The 15,348-nt window shown below is 40.0% G+C and overlaps 1 protein-coding gene across 5 annotated transcripts in view; it reads left to right on the top strand.

Moving 5' to 3' along the window:
- The window catches only part of LOC106090824 (sensory neuron membrane protein 2), a 572,456-nt gene that overhangs the window by 474,601 nt on the left and 82,507 nt on the right, over positions 1 to 15,348 (top strand). For 3 of the 5 annotated variants that reach the window (XM_059360182.1, XM_059360183.1, XM_013257151.2), the window contains 3 exons: positions 8,855 to 8,907; positions 9,359 to 9,619; positions 9,688 to 10,120. In XM_059360182.1, the coding sequence (XP_059216165.1) occupies positions 8,855 to 8,907; positions 9,359 to 9,619; positions 9,688 to 10,120 (747 nt within the window). The remainder of the gene's footprint in view (positions 1 to 8,854; positions 8,908 to 9,358; positions 9,620 to 9,687; positions 10,121 to 15,348) is intronic. The other 2 variants (XM_013257153.2, XM_013257154.2) reach the window with 1 other exon arrangement.

The raw sequence follows: 15,348 nt of genomic DNA on the forward strand, positions 1-15,348 counted from the left end.
TCATCTGTTTCGGATAAATATTGGCTGACGTGACGATTTGCCATCGATACCTTAAACATAGCTACTGTTTATTGTGACAATAATGGCATGTTCGTCCATATGTATGGAACACCCACAGAGGCAGCAGACTGACTGACAGTGGGATTTGCTGCATCTGTCGTTTGTTTGCTTGGCTCAGTGGCTGGCTGACTAATGAAGGGTTTGGTTTGTTTTCGTTTTGCTGAGATGTCTCCATTCGAAAACAACGAACAACGTGTAAATATGTGACTAAACAAACATGCAACTTAAAATGCTCATAAACTAACCATACTAACATTTAATGGTGTCTAAGGAAATACAAAGAGAGTCGTAAAGCACAAAAAATTATACTACAAGAAACCAAATGTCGTCATAGCTTTGTTCAACCAAAATGTACGAAACTTAAACGAATTATTCTTAATCAATCGAGATGCCTGAGAAAAAATATACACTTAAAAAAACGATTTCGGTCGGACAGTATGGTATATATGCCCCTCGAGAGATATTTTAAGCAATGATCCCATTTTTATAGCCTCCACCATAGGATAGTCCTTACGTTTATCATATGGGATCCATTTTAGAATTGGCACGAAATTAACCCGTTTTTACTTGTTTTATATGATACTAGCCGAACCGGGCCCGCTCCGCTGCGCCTTCTTAAATTCTCTAATATCTTTTTAGGGTGGGGACACTTCGCCCTGTCATTGGAGCCTATGACGCTGAAGGCGTCCGAATCCTGGCGAGAACATAGGACAAAGCGGTGGTTGGCTACACTTGCGAGGTGCAATGCCATGGCTGGTCATTTAAAAAATCTTCCCCAAAGAGGTGTCGCACTGCGGCACTCCGTTCGGACTCGGCTATAAAAAAACGTTCCTTATCATTGACTTTAAACTTGAAGCGGAAAGCACTCTTTGATGTGTGAGAAGTTTGCCCCTGCTCGGTTCCTGGTGTTTTTAAAAATTAGAGTAATTAGAAGTTCTTTTAAGGCGAGGGATGGCACCCCAGACATTTCAACTCAAATATGGTTAACAAATTCGTGTTGCAATTCCAAATCCCTTTTCTTTGAACCCCATATTGCCATAGCCGGTAAATATGAACCGTTTGGAGGGTGTTTAAGCGCTTGGGCTGCTACCGGCACTTTGCACTGAATATAGAAATCAAATTCGTTCTTTATTCCCAACGGAAATGAAGTTCAGTTTAGGGGGTGCTTAAGGGCGTACCCCAAAACACTTGGCTCCAAAATTGAATATCAAATTCGTTTTCTACTCTCAAATGCCTTTCATTTGAGTCCCATATTGTCATAATGGGTCAAATAACCCATTTGACATATCTTTAGGAGGAAAAACGCCACCTAGACTTATTCCCAATGATGCATTTCATTTGAGTCCCATATAGTCATGGTCGGCTAATATGCTCCTTTGGGGGTATTTGGGGGTGGGCGACCTCCCATTACTTGGACCTAATGTTTTATGCCATATTTGTAATCTATTACCTAATACTCTTCATTTGAGTCCCATATTGACATGAACATGACGAATACATCTGTTTAGAGGAGCTTTGGGATTAGGAGGGCCCGCTGGGTACATGAACCCAAATTTTAATACCATGTTCGTTTTCTAGTCTCCAATACCTTTCATTTGATACCTTTGTTGTTCCCATCGGACCACTTTTGGACATGGGTGGCGTTTTTGGGGTAAGGGGGAGGGTCCGCCTCCACTTGATATCTAAAAATTATAAAGCCTATATTTCCTTCCAGACAAACGTACACAATCTTTGAAAACTTTAAGAAAATCGGTTCAACCCAGTATCATATAGTCAGAATGTTTTTGAGGGGTACGCCACCCCCTACGCTTCGATTTGATTTTGTATGCCAGATTCGAAATCTACTCCCGAATACTTTTCATTTGAGTCCCATATTGAAATGAACGTCCATTATGTCTGTTTGGGGAAGTTTTGGGGATGGGGCGTCCCAATGGGTACTTAGACTCAAATTTTAATGCCATATTCATATTCTACTCTCCGATACCGTTCATTTGACACCTATATTGTCCCGATCGGTCCACTTTTGATTTTGGGTTGTGATTTTAGGGGGGCGTCCGTCCCCCTTGCGATACCGAAAAATTATACTGCCTATGTTTCCTTGCAGACAAACCTACACAATATGCGAAAATTTCGAGAAAAACGGTTCTGCCGATTTTCAGTCTATGCGGAATAAACAAACCGATTCCCATATATCCTTGATTGGATAATGTGCCCATTTTGGGCGTTTAATTAACGGTGGGGTGACCCCCTATACTTCGACATGAATTTGTATGCCAGAATCTATATCTACTCCCGCAAACTTTTCATTTGTTACCCATATTGCCCATATCTGTCCACTTTTGATTTTGGGTGGTATTTTTGGGGTAACGGTGGAGGGTCCGCCCCTTCCGTTATCAACAAATTATAAAACCTATTCCTATTTCCTGAGCATATTCGTAATCTACTCCGGAATACCCTTCATTTGAGTCCCAGACCATCCTATCCGTTTTTGAGTCTATTCGCCTTTGAAAACTTTTTTTTCTGTGTATACCCGTTTTCGGTTCTTTTCTGAACAAACAGAGAGACAAACACACTTTGAGTTTTATACATAAAGATGCCCCTTTGAAACATTTTTTTCTGTGTACCCGCAAGACCATCTCACTTTTTCCGGTCCATTGAATTCAATTTGATTTCAAGTTACCACATAATTATGACATATCTATGTTCAAATAAAACATTTTGAAACGGTCCATCGACAGTTTCCCTAATAAATCTACCAGGCTGTAAAGTTTTCAGATGAAAGACAGATAGACAGACAAGCCGAAACTAACATTATGAAACAAATAAAATAGCCAATTGACTCCCAAATGTTCACAGGGCATGTCCAAGTCCTATCATAAATGAGGTTAAACAAGATTTGTCTCACAATTTTTATGGTCCATTGAATTCTGTTTGTTATTCACAGCAATTACGAAATATTAGCCGATGTAATGAAAATAAAACGAAACTTAAACCGTTATATCCAATAGGGTTTGCTGTTACGACGTTCTATTGACCAATAACGGTATTATATTTAAGCGGGACAAACATTGACTGCCCACCACCCTCGATCCTCTGCTTACCTTATGTAAGTAAGCACGGTTTATACAAAAGTCGCACAGTGCTGCCTCTTTATATATTCGTTGAACAATTATAGTTGGAGTTAAAATAGAGCTGTAAAATTTTGAACAGTGATATATTTGAGTGAACTATTATCCAAATCGGCCTACAATCTTATAAAGCCCCCTTTTAAAACCAATTTAACTTCTTGAGCCTCCACAGGTCCCAATTACTATCCGATTTGTCTGAAATTTTGCATGATGACTTCTGTTACGAGTCTAAACAACTATCACAGGTATGGCGGGCTATAACGTGAAATAGCTACCATATAAACTGATCTTCCGATTTAACATCTCTTAGCCTCCAGAGGGTGCAATTATTATCCCATTTTGCTGAAATATCGGTTTATATCGCAGCTATAAAAATTAAAACAAAACACCAAATTCCTGTCAAATCGGAAAATAATTGCTCATGATGTCAAGTTCCGAGATCGGTTTTACGGCAGATATATCAGAACAAGGACCGATATGGCCCATTTACAATCCCAACTGACCTACACAAATAGGAAGTATTTATACGAAATTCCAAGTGCATTTCGAAGCTAGAGTCCTTTCGACAGACAGACAGACGGGTGGACATGGCTACATCGACTTAAAATGTCAAATGACAGTGGATAAGGAATGGGATCTATATCAGGTAATGGACAGATTCTGACTTATATTTGTAGAAGTCATTGTGGAAAATTTCAGCCAAATCGGATGAAAATTACGACCTATAAGGGGTCAAGAGGTAAAATCAGGAGATCGGTTAATATGGGAGCTATATCAGGTTATGTAGCGAATCCGATGATATTTAGCACGTACATCAATGGTCATAGAAGAAGTCGTCGTAAAAAATGTCAGCCCTATTAGATACGAAATCGGGCTATATGGGCCCTATTTCAGGTAATGATCCGATTTAGACCACACATGGCATAGTTATTGGAAGTCAAAACAAAACACTTCTTATAATGAATCTGTCCTCTAGAGGCTCAAGAAGCATAATCGGGCGATTGTTTAATAAGGGTGCTATATCAGGAAATCAAAACAAAGCACTTCAGTCAGAATTTCAACCAAGTAGGATGAGAATTGCGCCCCTAGAGGCTCAAAAAGTCAAGATCCGAGATTGGGTTATATGGAGCTATATCAGGTTATAGACCTATATGGTTCATTTGCCAATCCCAACCGATCTAGTGTAATAGGAATTATTTGTGCAAAGATTTTAAGCGCCTAGCTTTACTCCCTCGAAAGTAAGCGTGCTTCCACAGACAGGCGGACGGACATGGCTAGATCGACTTAATATGGCATGACGATCAAGAATATATAATTTATGGGGTCTTAAACTAATATTTCGACGAATTGCAAACGGAATAAGAAAGTGAATATATTCCCATCCTATGGTGAAGGGGATTAAAAAGGACAGAAAAACGAAAACAACGCAAAAGACAAGAAGGAAAAACTCACCGTGGAGAGTATGACCGAATCAGCCAATTCAGGCCTCTACAGAACTCCAAAGTGACAATAGGGCTAATAGCATTTAGGGTATCCAGGCTTGAAAGAAGGTGTTCAGTCCATTAGCATGTGTCTTCTCCTCGCAATTGTGGGGCAGTGACACAACAGGTGCTCGACCGTCTCCTGCTACTCCTCGTCATCGCACATCCTGCAGAAGTTTGCCTCTACCTGCCTCCAACGCGACGTCAAATACCTGATGTCGCAAAGACCAGTCATGCCCCTATTAGCAGTGCTAAGTCATTCTTTCCCAGTCCCAGCATTAGCGACGTCCTTTTCACAAAATACTCAGTCACAGGGCCTTTGACATCCTATAACAACAGTCCACGCCTTATTCGCGCAGTCATCATAGAAGGCGTCTAACCTACCAAGAAGCTCTCACAGTGGAGGGCTCACTGGTTCCATAGCAAGATACGCGTCAATCATCGATCCATTTCTGGGCAGTACACAGCCATTTCGTTCTCCGCCACACCTTTATGAACTGGGAGCCAGCAGAACCTAACAGCATTTTCCAACCGGCAGAGCCCGACAGTCTTTCCCTTTGCATCTTTTAACCAGTTTTGATCTCATGCAGCTCGACACAAGAGCCTTCAGCACCGCCTGACTGTCCACTTGTGTCCGCAAATGGGGTGATCGTGCGGGTGTTGAGGTGGCTGTTGAGAAGACAGTTTTGATGCTGCTTAAGGACAGATAGGCTTCTAGCCGGCCTGCGCTCATTAGAGGTGGTCCGTTATCGTTGCGATACTCACCGCGGGTCAAGTACCTTGGTGTGGTTGTGTCGGGGAAGTTGCGTTTCCTGGCCCATTTGGAACATGGAAAGGGAAGGCTTTCCGCGGTGGCAGTTACGTTTAGGCGCATTCTGAGGAGTGACCGTGGTCTGAGCAGGCATGCTGCACGGACTATATATGCGGGACTATTTGTTGCATGTGCAACTTATGGCGCGCCTCCATGGTATCGAGCAGTCATGACTGTTCATGGACGTGAGAAGGTGACTTCTTGCCAGAGGTCGGCTATGTTGGTGTGCGCGCCTTTATGTAGAACTGTCTCCTCAAATGCGATGAAGGTATTGTTGGGTGCTGCCCCCCTTGATTTGGAGATGATCCGTCGCGCGGTTTTGTATAAGGCTAGGAGGGGTCTACCGGTTGCTGAAAGGGATTGGCTTCCTGATCCGGATCTGGCGAATGGGAATGTTAGGCGGCTTAAGGCACACCTTTTAGAGTGCCTTTATGATAGGTGGAGGACACGTTGGACTGACAGTGACAATGGACGGGTTACTTACCAATTTATTGGGGACGCGACGTTCGTAGTGGACAGACCCGATTTTGGCTTTGGCCTGAGTCTTGGGTTTTTATTGACAGGACATGGCTCTCTCAATGCATTTTTGCATAAGAGGGGTCTGGCGTCGACTGCAGGTTGTCCTGCCTGCGGGGGTGTGGTTAAGGACATGGTGCACTTACTGACTGACTCTACAGGTTGCTTATGTTTACGGTGTAGTTGCAGTTGCAGCCACGGGAAGTGTCAAGTGGAGAATCTCGGTGAGAAGTCGCGCGGCACCGGCTCTTGCCTAAATACTATAATACTCGATTATTGTGGTCTTTTAATTACCAATGGCCATTACGTTCCCGCAGCGATCGGCCCCATGGACCGGAAGGAACTTGCTCAGTTTGGAGCTTGATGAGGATTGCCATCTCCACATAGAGAAATTTTGTTACCACGAAAACAACGAACAAAAAAATTAAAATCGACCCACTAACTTCTTCGTAAACCGCAAAATAGAAAACCGGTCTCGGCCAAAATTTGCAAAGAAATTAAATTTGAATATTCTCTAAACCAGAAGAGATTAAGTAGACCTTAGGTGGACTTTTTTCTGAGAAATTTTAAGCACTATCCAGCAAAATAAGCAAATCTCCAATAAAATTTCGAAATACCGAAGTGACCAACATTAGGGGCCTGCCAAGAGCGCCCGAACCACTTAGGACCTTAACATTTTGCACACGATCCCGTTAACACCTCAGATCTAACCATTCAACATTTTAAACAGTTATCTCTACTTGATTTTAAACGGCAGATTTTTTACTCGTTTTTATACCCATCACCGAAGGATGGGGGTATATTCATTTTGTCATTCCGTTTGCAACACATATTATATCGAACTTGATATAGCCCCCATATAGACCGATCTCTCGATTTAAAGTCTTGGCCCCATAAAAGGCACATTTATAATCCGATCTCGCCGAAATATGAGACCGTGAGTTATGTTAGGCACTTCGACATCCCACTTCAATTTAGCCCAGATCGGTCCAGATTCGAATTTAGCTGCGATATGAACCGATCTGTCGATTTAAAGTCTTGGGCCCATAAAAGGCACATTTATTGTCCGATTTCGCTGAAATTTGTGACAGTGAGTTATGTTAGGCCCTTCGGCATCGGTCCTCAATTTAGCCCAGATCGGTCCAGATTTAGATATAGCTGCCATATAGACCGATCTCTCGATTTAAGGTTTTCGGCCCATAAAAGGCGCATTTATTGTCCGATGCCGACGAAATTTGGAATAGTGAGTTGCGTTAGGCTCTTCGACAACATTCTGCAATTTAACCCAGATCGGTTCAGATTTGGATATAGCTGCCATATAGACCGATCTCCCGATTTAATGTCTTGGCCCCATAAAAGGCACATTTATAATTCGATCGCACCGAAATATGAGACCGTGAGTTATGTTGGGCCCTTCAACATCCATCTTTAGTTTGGCCCTGATCGGTTCAGATTGGAATATAGCTGCCATATAGACCGTTCTCTCGATTTAAGGTTTTGGACCCATAAAAGGCGCATTATTGTCCGATGTCGCCGAAATTTGGGATAGTGGGTTGTGTTAGGCTATTCGACATCCTTCTTCAATTTGGCCCAGATCGGTTGGGATTTGGATATAGCTGCCATATAGACCGATCTTTCGATTTAAGGTTTTGGGCCCATAAAAGGCGCATTTATTGTCCGACCTCGCCGAAATTTGGGACAGTGAGTTGTGTAAGGCTCTTCGGCATCCTTCTTCAATTTGGCCCAGATCGGTTCGGATTTGGATATAGCTGCCATATAGACCGATCTCTCGATTTAAGGTTCTGGGCCCATAAAAGTCGCATTTATTGTTCGATTTTGCCGATATTTGGGACAGTAAGTTATGTTAGGCCCTTCAAGATTATTCTTTAATTTGGCCCAGATCGGTCCAAATTTGGATATAGCTGCCATATAGACCGATCTCTCGATTGTAGGTTTTGGGCCCATAAAAGCCGCAAAAGGCGAAATGGGATTATCACATTGATAACAGATCGGCTCAAATTTGTCACACTGACTTATGTTAGGCTTTTCGACATCCGTGTCGTATATGTCTCAAATCGGTCTATATTTGGATATGGCTACCAATTTTGTTCTACAAAATCGAACAGTGATTTATACTTATTAGAAGTCTCAATAACCGTGTTGAATTTGGTCCAAACGGACCACATTTCGATAAAGTTGCTATGGGGGCATAAATTATGTATTTTTCACCGGATTATGATGAAAGGTGGTTGACATATATACTCGAACTTAACGCCCTTTTACTCGCTTTAAGAAATAAATTTCGATTTTTTGTAGTAATTGTGTCCAGCTCTGACCAATTAGTTTTGTTTTGGTTTCCATTTAGAATAGAAAGTCAAATTGGAAACCCTTTAAAAAGTTTAGGCAAAATATGGTGTTGCTAAAAGAACATCTAGCATCAGCAAAACACACAAAGACAAAACCCCTTACCCAAGCATTTTTGACAAAATATTCCCGGAGTTGTCACTACTTGGTTTAATTTATACACAATTTACCTAAACTGTTTTTTTGGAAGGTATGAAAAACGCGAATTGCAACCAAATTTTTGCACCTACCACAATCATTGTAAATATCATATTTTTCATCTTCAACGGATGTTGTTGATCTTCATTTATTTTTTTATCTGCCAATAAGCACAATTAAAAGGAATCTTTATTCAAGACAACTACAAAAAAATATATTTTAAATTTTGTACAAAAAATTATGTTCAAATAATTAATACCTGGCATAGCTGTAAGAGTAATTTTTTCTACTATTCCTCTTTTAATAAGATCTAAGAAAAATCTTCCATATTAACCACTTTTGTAAATTTTCTTTAGAACCCTTTAGCTGGGTACAAAATATAGTAGAAACTCTTATTAATAGTGCAAAAGTAAGTTCGGTTGATACTATTTTTAACAATTATGCTTAAGACAAAATTGGTAAATATTGGTATTGGTGAAATAAATTCGATTGCATGTGTATATAGACAAAATGTTAACCCAGGTGAATTTTAGCTAAATTCTGAAAAACAACAATTGAAACGCTTATGAATGCTTGTAAATAAACGCTTATGAAAACCAAAACAGAATTCAAAGAAATCAAAATGTAAAAAAGTGTTGGTCGAATTATAGATTATATTACGAAATCAATGCCAAAGCATATATAAAATTTCCCGAGAGGTATTCTTTGCCATATTTTAAATCCAACGTGTGACCTTTACTAAATATTGCAACATTTTGACTCCTTGAATTCCAAAAGCCTTAATTCTTAAATCTTACCACCTAATGAACATTTACAAACATCTGTTGTTTTTGCCATCTATCTTCCGCCTATCCCATTAGTCGGTGTTGCAAATCGGAGAAAATGATCCCGGGCTGGCCATTCTTCTGGTTCATCTCAATGCCAACATAAAGGCCATTTTCAATGATCCCAAATCCATGTTTGTGAGCACAAGCGTCAAAGAATATCTCTTTGATGGAGTTCGATTTTGCATTAATCCCCAGGGTTTGGCCAAAGCCATTTGCAATCAAATCAAGGAAGGTGGATCCAAGACCATAAGAGAACTAAAGGATGGAAGTTTGGCCTTTTCATTTTTCAATCATGTAAGGAACTGAGATTTCCCACAAAAAGCCTTTCAAATAAATGACAACGTATTTTTCTATGTTTACAGAAAAATGGCACTGGTCGTGAAGTCTATGAAGTCCATACCGGCAAAGATGATGCCATGCGAGTTCTGGAGATACAAAAATTAGATGATAATCATCATTTGCAAGTCTGGTTGAATACCACCGACAATGTAGAGTCATCGATGTGCAATCAAATTAATGGCACTGATGCTTCCTCATATCCTCCTTTCCGAAAGAAGGGCGACTCCATGTACATTTTCAGTGCGGATATCTGTCGCTCTGTACAGTTATTCTATCAGAAGGAAGTCAAATACAAGGGCATTCCCGGCTTTCGCTATTCAATCGGCGAGAATTTCATCAACGACATTGGCCCCGAACATGACAACGATTGCTTTTGCGTTGATAAATTGACGAATGTTATTAAACGCAAAAATGGTTGCCTCTATACGGGGGCCATGGATTTGACAAATTGTTTGGGTAAGTAGATAATTAGAAAGTATGCACGATTTTGGAGTGATACATTTAAGAAGAAGTTATCAAATAGGGAAAAATGAAATATGATGAAATAAATGATATTTGCCCTAATAGGCAACAAAACTTGAAAATAAAAACTGGGCAAAGCTTAGCCGGGATTCGAAACTGGACACACGGAGGGACAGTGAGAGCCGTTGCCTGTGTCTAGCATTCGAAGCCATTAATACTATTGCAAAAATTTTACAAATAACATGTGTATAACAATGCAGCATAGTAGTAGTGTGGAAAAATGTCCATTACAACAACGAAAAACACTGCGGTGGAAAAGAAGGACTAGTGTGAAAGGTGGCAAATTTGGTAAATGTCGTACTATCATCGCAAACACGTTTTAGCGGTATATTCGATATAAGTACAACCTACCAATTTTTGGCCCTGGAAGACTGTATACTTATTGTGTTTAAATAAGTCCCCTAACCAAGATCGAAACGAGTCTCGCAGTGGTTTATGTTTTGTGGTTTCTGACTTTCCTTTTCCATTGCAAAACATATTCGTCTGTAAAGATAATAAAACTAATTCATTAGCCTTAAATTACATATCCGAAAAATAAAACTCTTTTGTTCAAAACTTGGTTTACGATAAGTTGAGTGAGCGGCACGTCCGCAAGAATATCTCTGCATCTCGTAAAAGGCACTTATTAGCGAAAGAAATTGTACAGTCACCTAAGGATAGCTACAATACTTTTATCCATCAGCCGATTGATGATCTGAGTCCAATGGAGCAGCACATTTAGAGCCCAGGAGTAGAGCTGGGCCGAATCTTATATACCCTCCACCATGGATCGCATTTGTCGAGTTCTTTGCGCGGTACCTCTTTTTAGGCAAACAAAGAATAATGAATAAGAACTTTATGCTATTGGAGCTATATCAAGTTATAGTCCAATTCGAACCATAAATGAGTAGAATGACGAACATTGCAGAAGTTATTGTGTAATATTTCAGTCCATTCGGATAAGAATTGCGCCTTGCAGGGGCTCAAGAAGCAAAATCGGGAGATCGGTTTATATGGGAGCTGTTGTTGGAAGTGATACCAAAACACCAGGTGCAAAATTTCAGTCAAATCGGACGAGAATTGCGCCCACTAAAGGCTCAAGAAGTCAAAACCCAGGATTGGTTTATATGGTAGCTATACCAAACATGGTCCGATTTAGCCCATTTACAATCCCAACCGATCTACACTAATAAATACTATTTGTGGAAAATTTCAAGCGCCTAGTTTTACTCCTTCGAAAGTTAGCGTCCTTTCGACAGACAGACGGACGGACATGGCTAGATCGACTTAAAATATGACGATCAAAAATATATATACTTTATGGGGTCTTAGACGTATATTTTAATGGTGTTACAAACAGAATGACGAAATTAGTATGCGCCCATCCTATGGTGGAGGTCGATTTATATAGCAGCCATACCAATGCACAGAACGAATAAATCCAAATTTAATAAAGTAAGTAATTTTAGCTCAATAAGATGAAAAAAGCGCCCTCTGTAGGCGCAATGTATCTTTAAGCATACATTCAGAGTTAAATTTTGCAAAAAAAAAATTTCGATAGGCAAAATATCAATCGATATTCTAACAAAAAACAAGTAAAAAGGCATTAAGTTCGGCCGGGCCGAACTTTGGATACCCACCACCTCGGGTATATATGTAAACCGCCTTTCATCAAAATTCGGTGAAAATTTCATACCTTATGCCTATATCAGTTGTATCAAAATAAATTTCGATTTGGACCAAATACTTATAAGTACAGTAGCTATATCTAAAAATAAACCGATCTGACCCATATACGACACGGATGTATAAAAGCCTAACATAAGTCACTGTGTTTTGACACAGAAATCGGATTATAAATGCGCCTTTTATGGGGCCAAGACTTTAAATCGAGTTATCGGTCTATATGGCAGCTATATCCAAATCTGGACCGATTTGGGCCAAGTTACATAAAAATGTCGAAGAGCCTAACACAAAACACTGTCCCAAATTTCCGCGAAATCGGACAATAAATGCCTTCTTTTATGGGCCCAAAACCTTAAATCGAGAGATCGGTCTATATGGCAGCTATATTCAAATCTGGACCGATCTGGGCAAAATTGAAGAAGGAAGTCGAAGAGCCTATCTGAACTCACTTTCTCAAATTTCAGCGACATTGGACAATAAATGCGTCTTTTATGGCCCCAAACCCTAAAACCTAGATATCGGTCTATATGGCAGCTATATCCAAATCTGGACCGATCTAAGCCAAATTGACGAAGGATGTCGGAATACCTAAGACAATTCACTGTCCCAAATTTCAGCAAAATCGGATAATAAATGTGGCTTTTGTGGGCCTAAGAACCCTAAATCGGAGGATCGGTCTATATGGCAGCTATATCCAAATCTGACTCGATCTGGACCAAATTTACGAAGGAAGTCGAAGTGCCTAACACAACTCCCAGTCCCAAATTTCAGCGAAATCGGATGATAAATGTGGCTGTTATAGGCCTTAGACCCTAAATCGGAGGATCGGTCAATATGGCAGCTATATCCAAATCTGGACCATATTGACGGAAGATTTCGAAGGGCCTTACACAACTCACTGTCCCAAATTTCAGCAAAATCGGATGATAAATGTGGCTTTTATGGGCCTAACACCCTAAATCGGCGGATCGGTCTATATGGGGGCTATATCAGGATATAGTCCGATATAGCCCATCTTCGAACTTAACCTGCTTATGGACAAAAAAAGAATCTGTGCAAAATTTCAGCTCAATATCTCTCTTTTTAAAGACGTGTAGCGTGATTTCAACAGACAGACGGACATGTCTAGATCGTCTTAGATTTTTACGCTGATCAAGAATATATATACTTTATAGGGTCGGAAATGGATATTTCGATGTGTTGCAAACGTAATGACAAAATGAATATACCCCCATCCTTCGGTGGTGGGTATAATAAAATATGGATAGCGCCATCGATATTATGCTAGCTCTTCCCAGGAGTAGACTCCACAAACCGATTGGCCATTGGTCTGTAGGAGCTTTTGAGAAAGATAACGGTCAAGACCGGTATTGTGGACAAGACTGATCCTAACTCATATTCGCATACCTACTAGAGCCGGCAAACTATCGATATTCGCTCTAGAAACCCAGAAACCGTTGCACAGTGTTATTAGCTTAGTTTACGAGATGATTATTATTTACAAAATAAATTTGTCTTACTTTGGAAGTTTTCTATTTTCTATGGCATATGAATTATGGAATTGTTGCCGATTAATGGCTTTGATGTTTGTCCATGGGCTGTTTTAATGTCCGCACCATTCTTTTCAACCCAACCTAAAGGTTCAATGCAAATCATTGTACCAAATTTCAGCGAAATCGGTTAATAAATGCGCCTTTTATGGGCCCAAGAACTTATGTTCGGAGATCGGCTTATATGACAGTTATATCCAAATATAACCCGATTTGAACCATACAGGCCACGGATGTCGAAAAGCCTTTCATAGCTCACTGTGCCAAATTTCAGCGAAATCGGATAATAAATGTGGCTTAAATGGAGCTAAGATCTTAAATCGGTAGATCAGTCATTATGGGGGCTATATCAAGATATGCCTTTAGACAATATATCTATTTTTAAAGACTGTAGCGCGATTGTAACGAACAGACATGGATATGGGTATATTGTCTTAGATTTTAACGACGATCAAGAATATATATCCTTTATAGGGCCGGAAATGGGTATATCGATGTGTTACATATGGAACGAGAAAATTAGTATAACCCCGTCCTTCGGTGCTGGGTATAAAAAAGGGTAAATTTCACCATACAATTAAATTTTACCGATAGCATCGATAATGTTAAAATATATCGATATTGACGAAAAAATTAAAGTATCGATAGTTTGCCAGCCTAATGCCTACTATTGGGTTGCCCGAAAAATAATTGCGGATTTTTTAAAAGAAAGTAAATGCATTTTTAATAAAACTTAGAATGAACTTTAATCAAATATACTTTTTTTACACTTTTTTTAAAGCAAGCTAAAAGTAACAGCTGGTAATTGACAGAAGAAAGAATGCAATTACAGAGTCACAAGCTTTGAAAAAAATTGTCAACGCCGACTATATGAAAAATCCGCAATTACTTTTTAGGCAACCCAATAAATCTGTCAAAATATCGATACTATCGATGTTCTATTTTTTGTCTGAACTTTTTTGTCTAAAACTTTGTACAATGATTTCTCTAAAGACCACCACCGAAGGATGGGGGTATATTCATTGCGTCATTCCGTTTGCAACACATCGAAATATCCATTTCCGATCCTATAAAGTATATATATATTCTTGATCTACGTAAAATTCTAAGACCATCTAGCCATGTCCGTCCGTCTGTCGAACTCACATTACAGTCTTTAAAAACAGAGATATTGAGCTGAAACTTTGCACAGATTCTTTTCTTATCTTTACGCAGGTAGAAGTTCGAAGATGGGATTATATCTTGATATAGCACTCATTTAGACCGAACCACCGATTTAAGGTCTTAGGCCCATAAAAGGCGCATTTATTACCCAATTTTGCCAAAATTTGAGAGGGTGAGTTGTGTTAGGCCCTTCCATATCCTACTTCAATTTGGCCCCGATCAGTCCAGATTTGGATATAGCTGCCATATAGGCCGATCTCAGGATTTAAGGTCTTGGGCCCGTAAAAGGCGCATTTATTGTCCGATGTTGCCAAAATTTGGAATAGTAAGTTATGTTAGGCCCTTCGACATACTTCTGCAATTTGGCACAGATGGGCCCTGGACTAGATGTACAGCCATAAAGACCGGTCTCTCGATTTAAGGTTTTGGGCCCATAAAAGGCGCATTTATTGTCCGATTTCACAGAAATTTGGGACAGTGGGTTCTGTAAGGCCCTTCAACATTCTTCTTCAATCTGGCTCAGATCGGTCCGGATTTGGATATAGCTGCTATATAGACCGATCTCTCGGTTTAAGGTTTTTGGGGCCATAAAAGGTGCATTTATTGTCCGATGTCGCCGAAATTTGGTGCAGTGAGCTGTGTTAGACTCTTAGACATTCTTCTTGAATTTGGCTCAGATCGGTCCAGATTTGGATAAAGCTGCCATATAGACCGATATCTCAATTTAAGGTTTTGGGCCCATAAAAGTCGCATTTATTGCGCGATTGCGCCGAAATTTGGGAC

The sequence above is a fragment of the Stomoxys calcitrans genome, chromosome 1 (assembly GCF_963082655.1).
Source record: "Stomoxys calcitrans chromosome 1, idStoCalc2.1, whole genome shotgun sequence".
NCBI classification, from domain to species: domain Eukaryota; kingdom Metazoa; phylum Arthropoda; class Insecta; order Diptera; family Muscidae; genus Stomoxys; species Stomoxys calcitrans.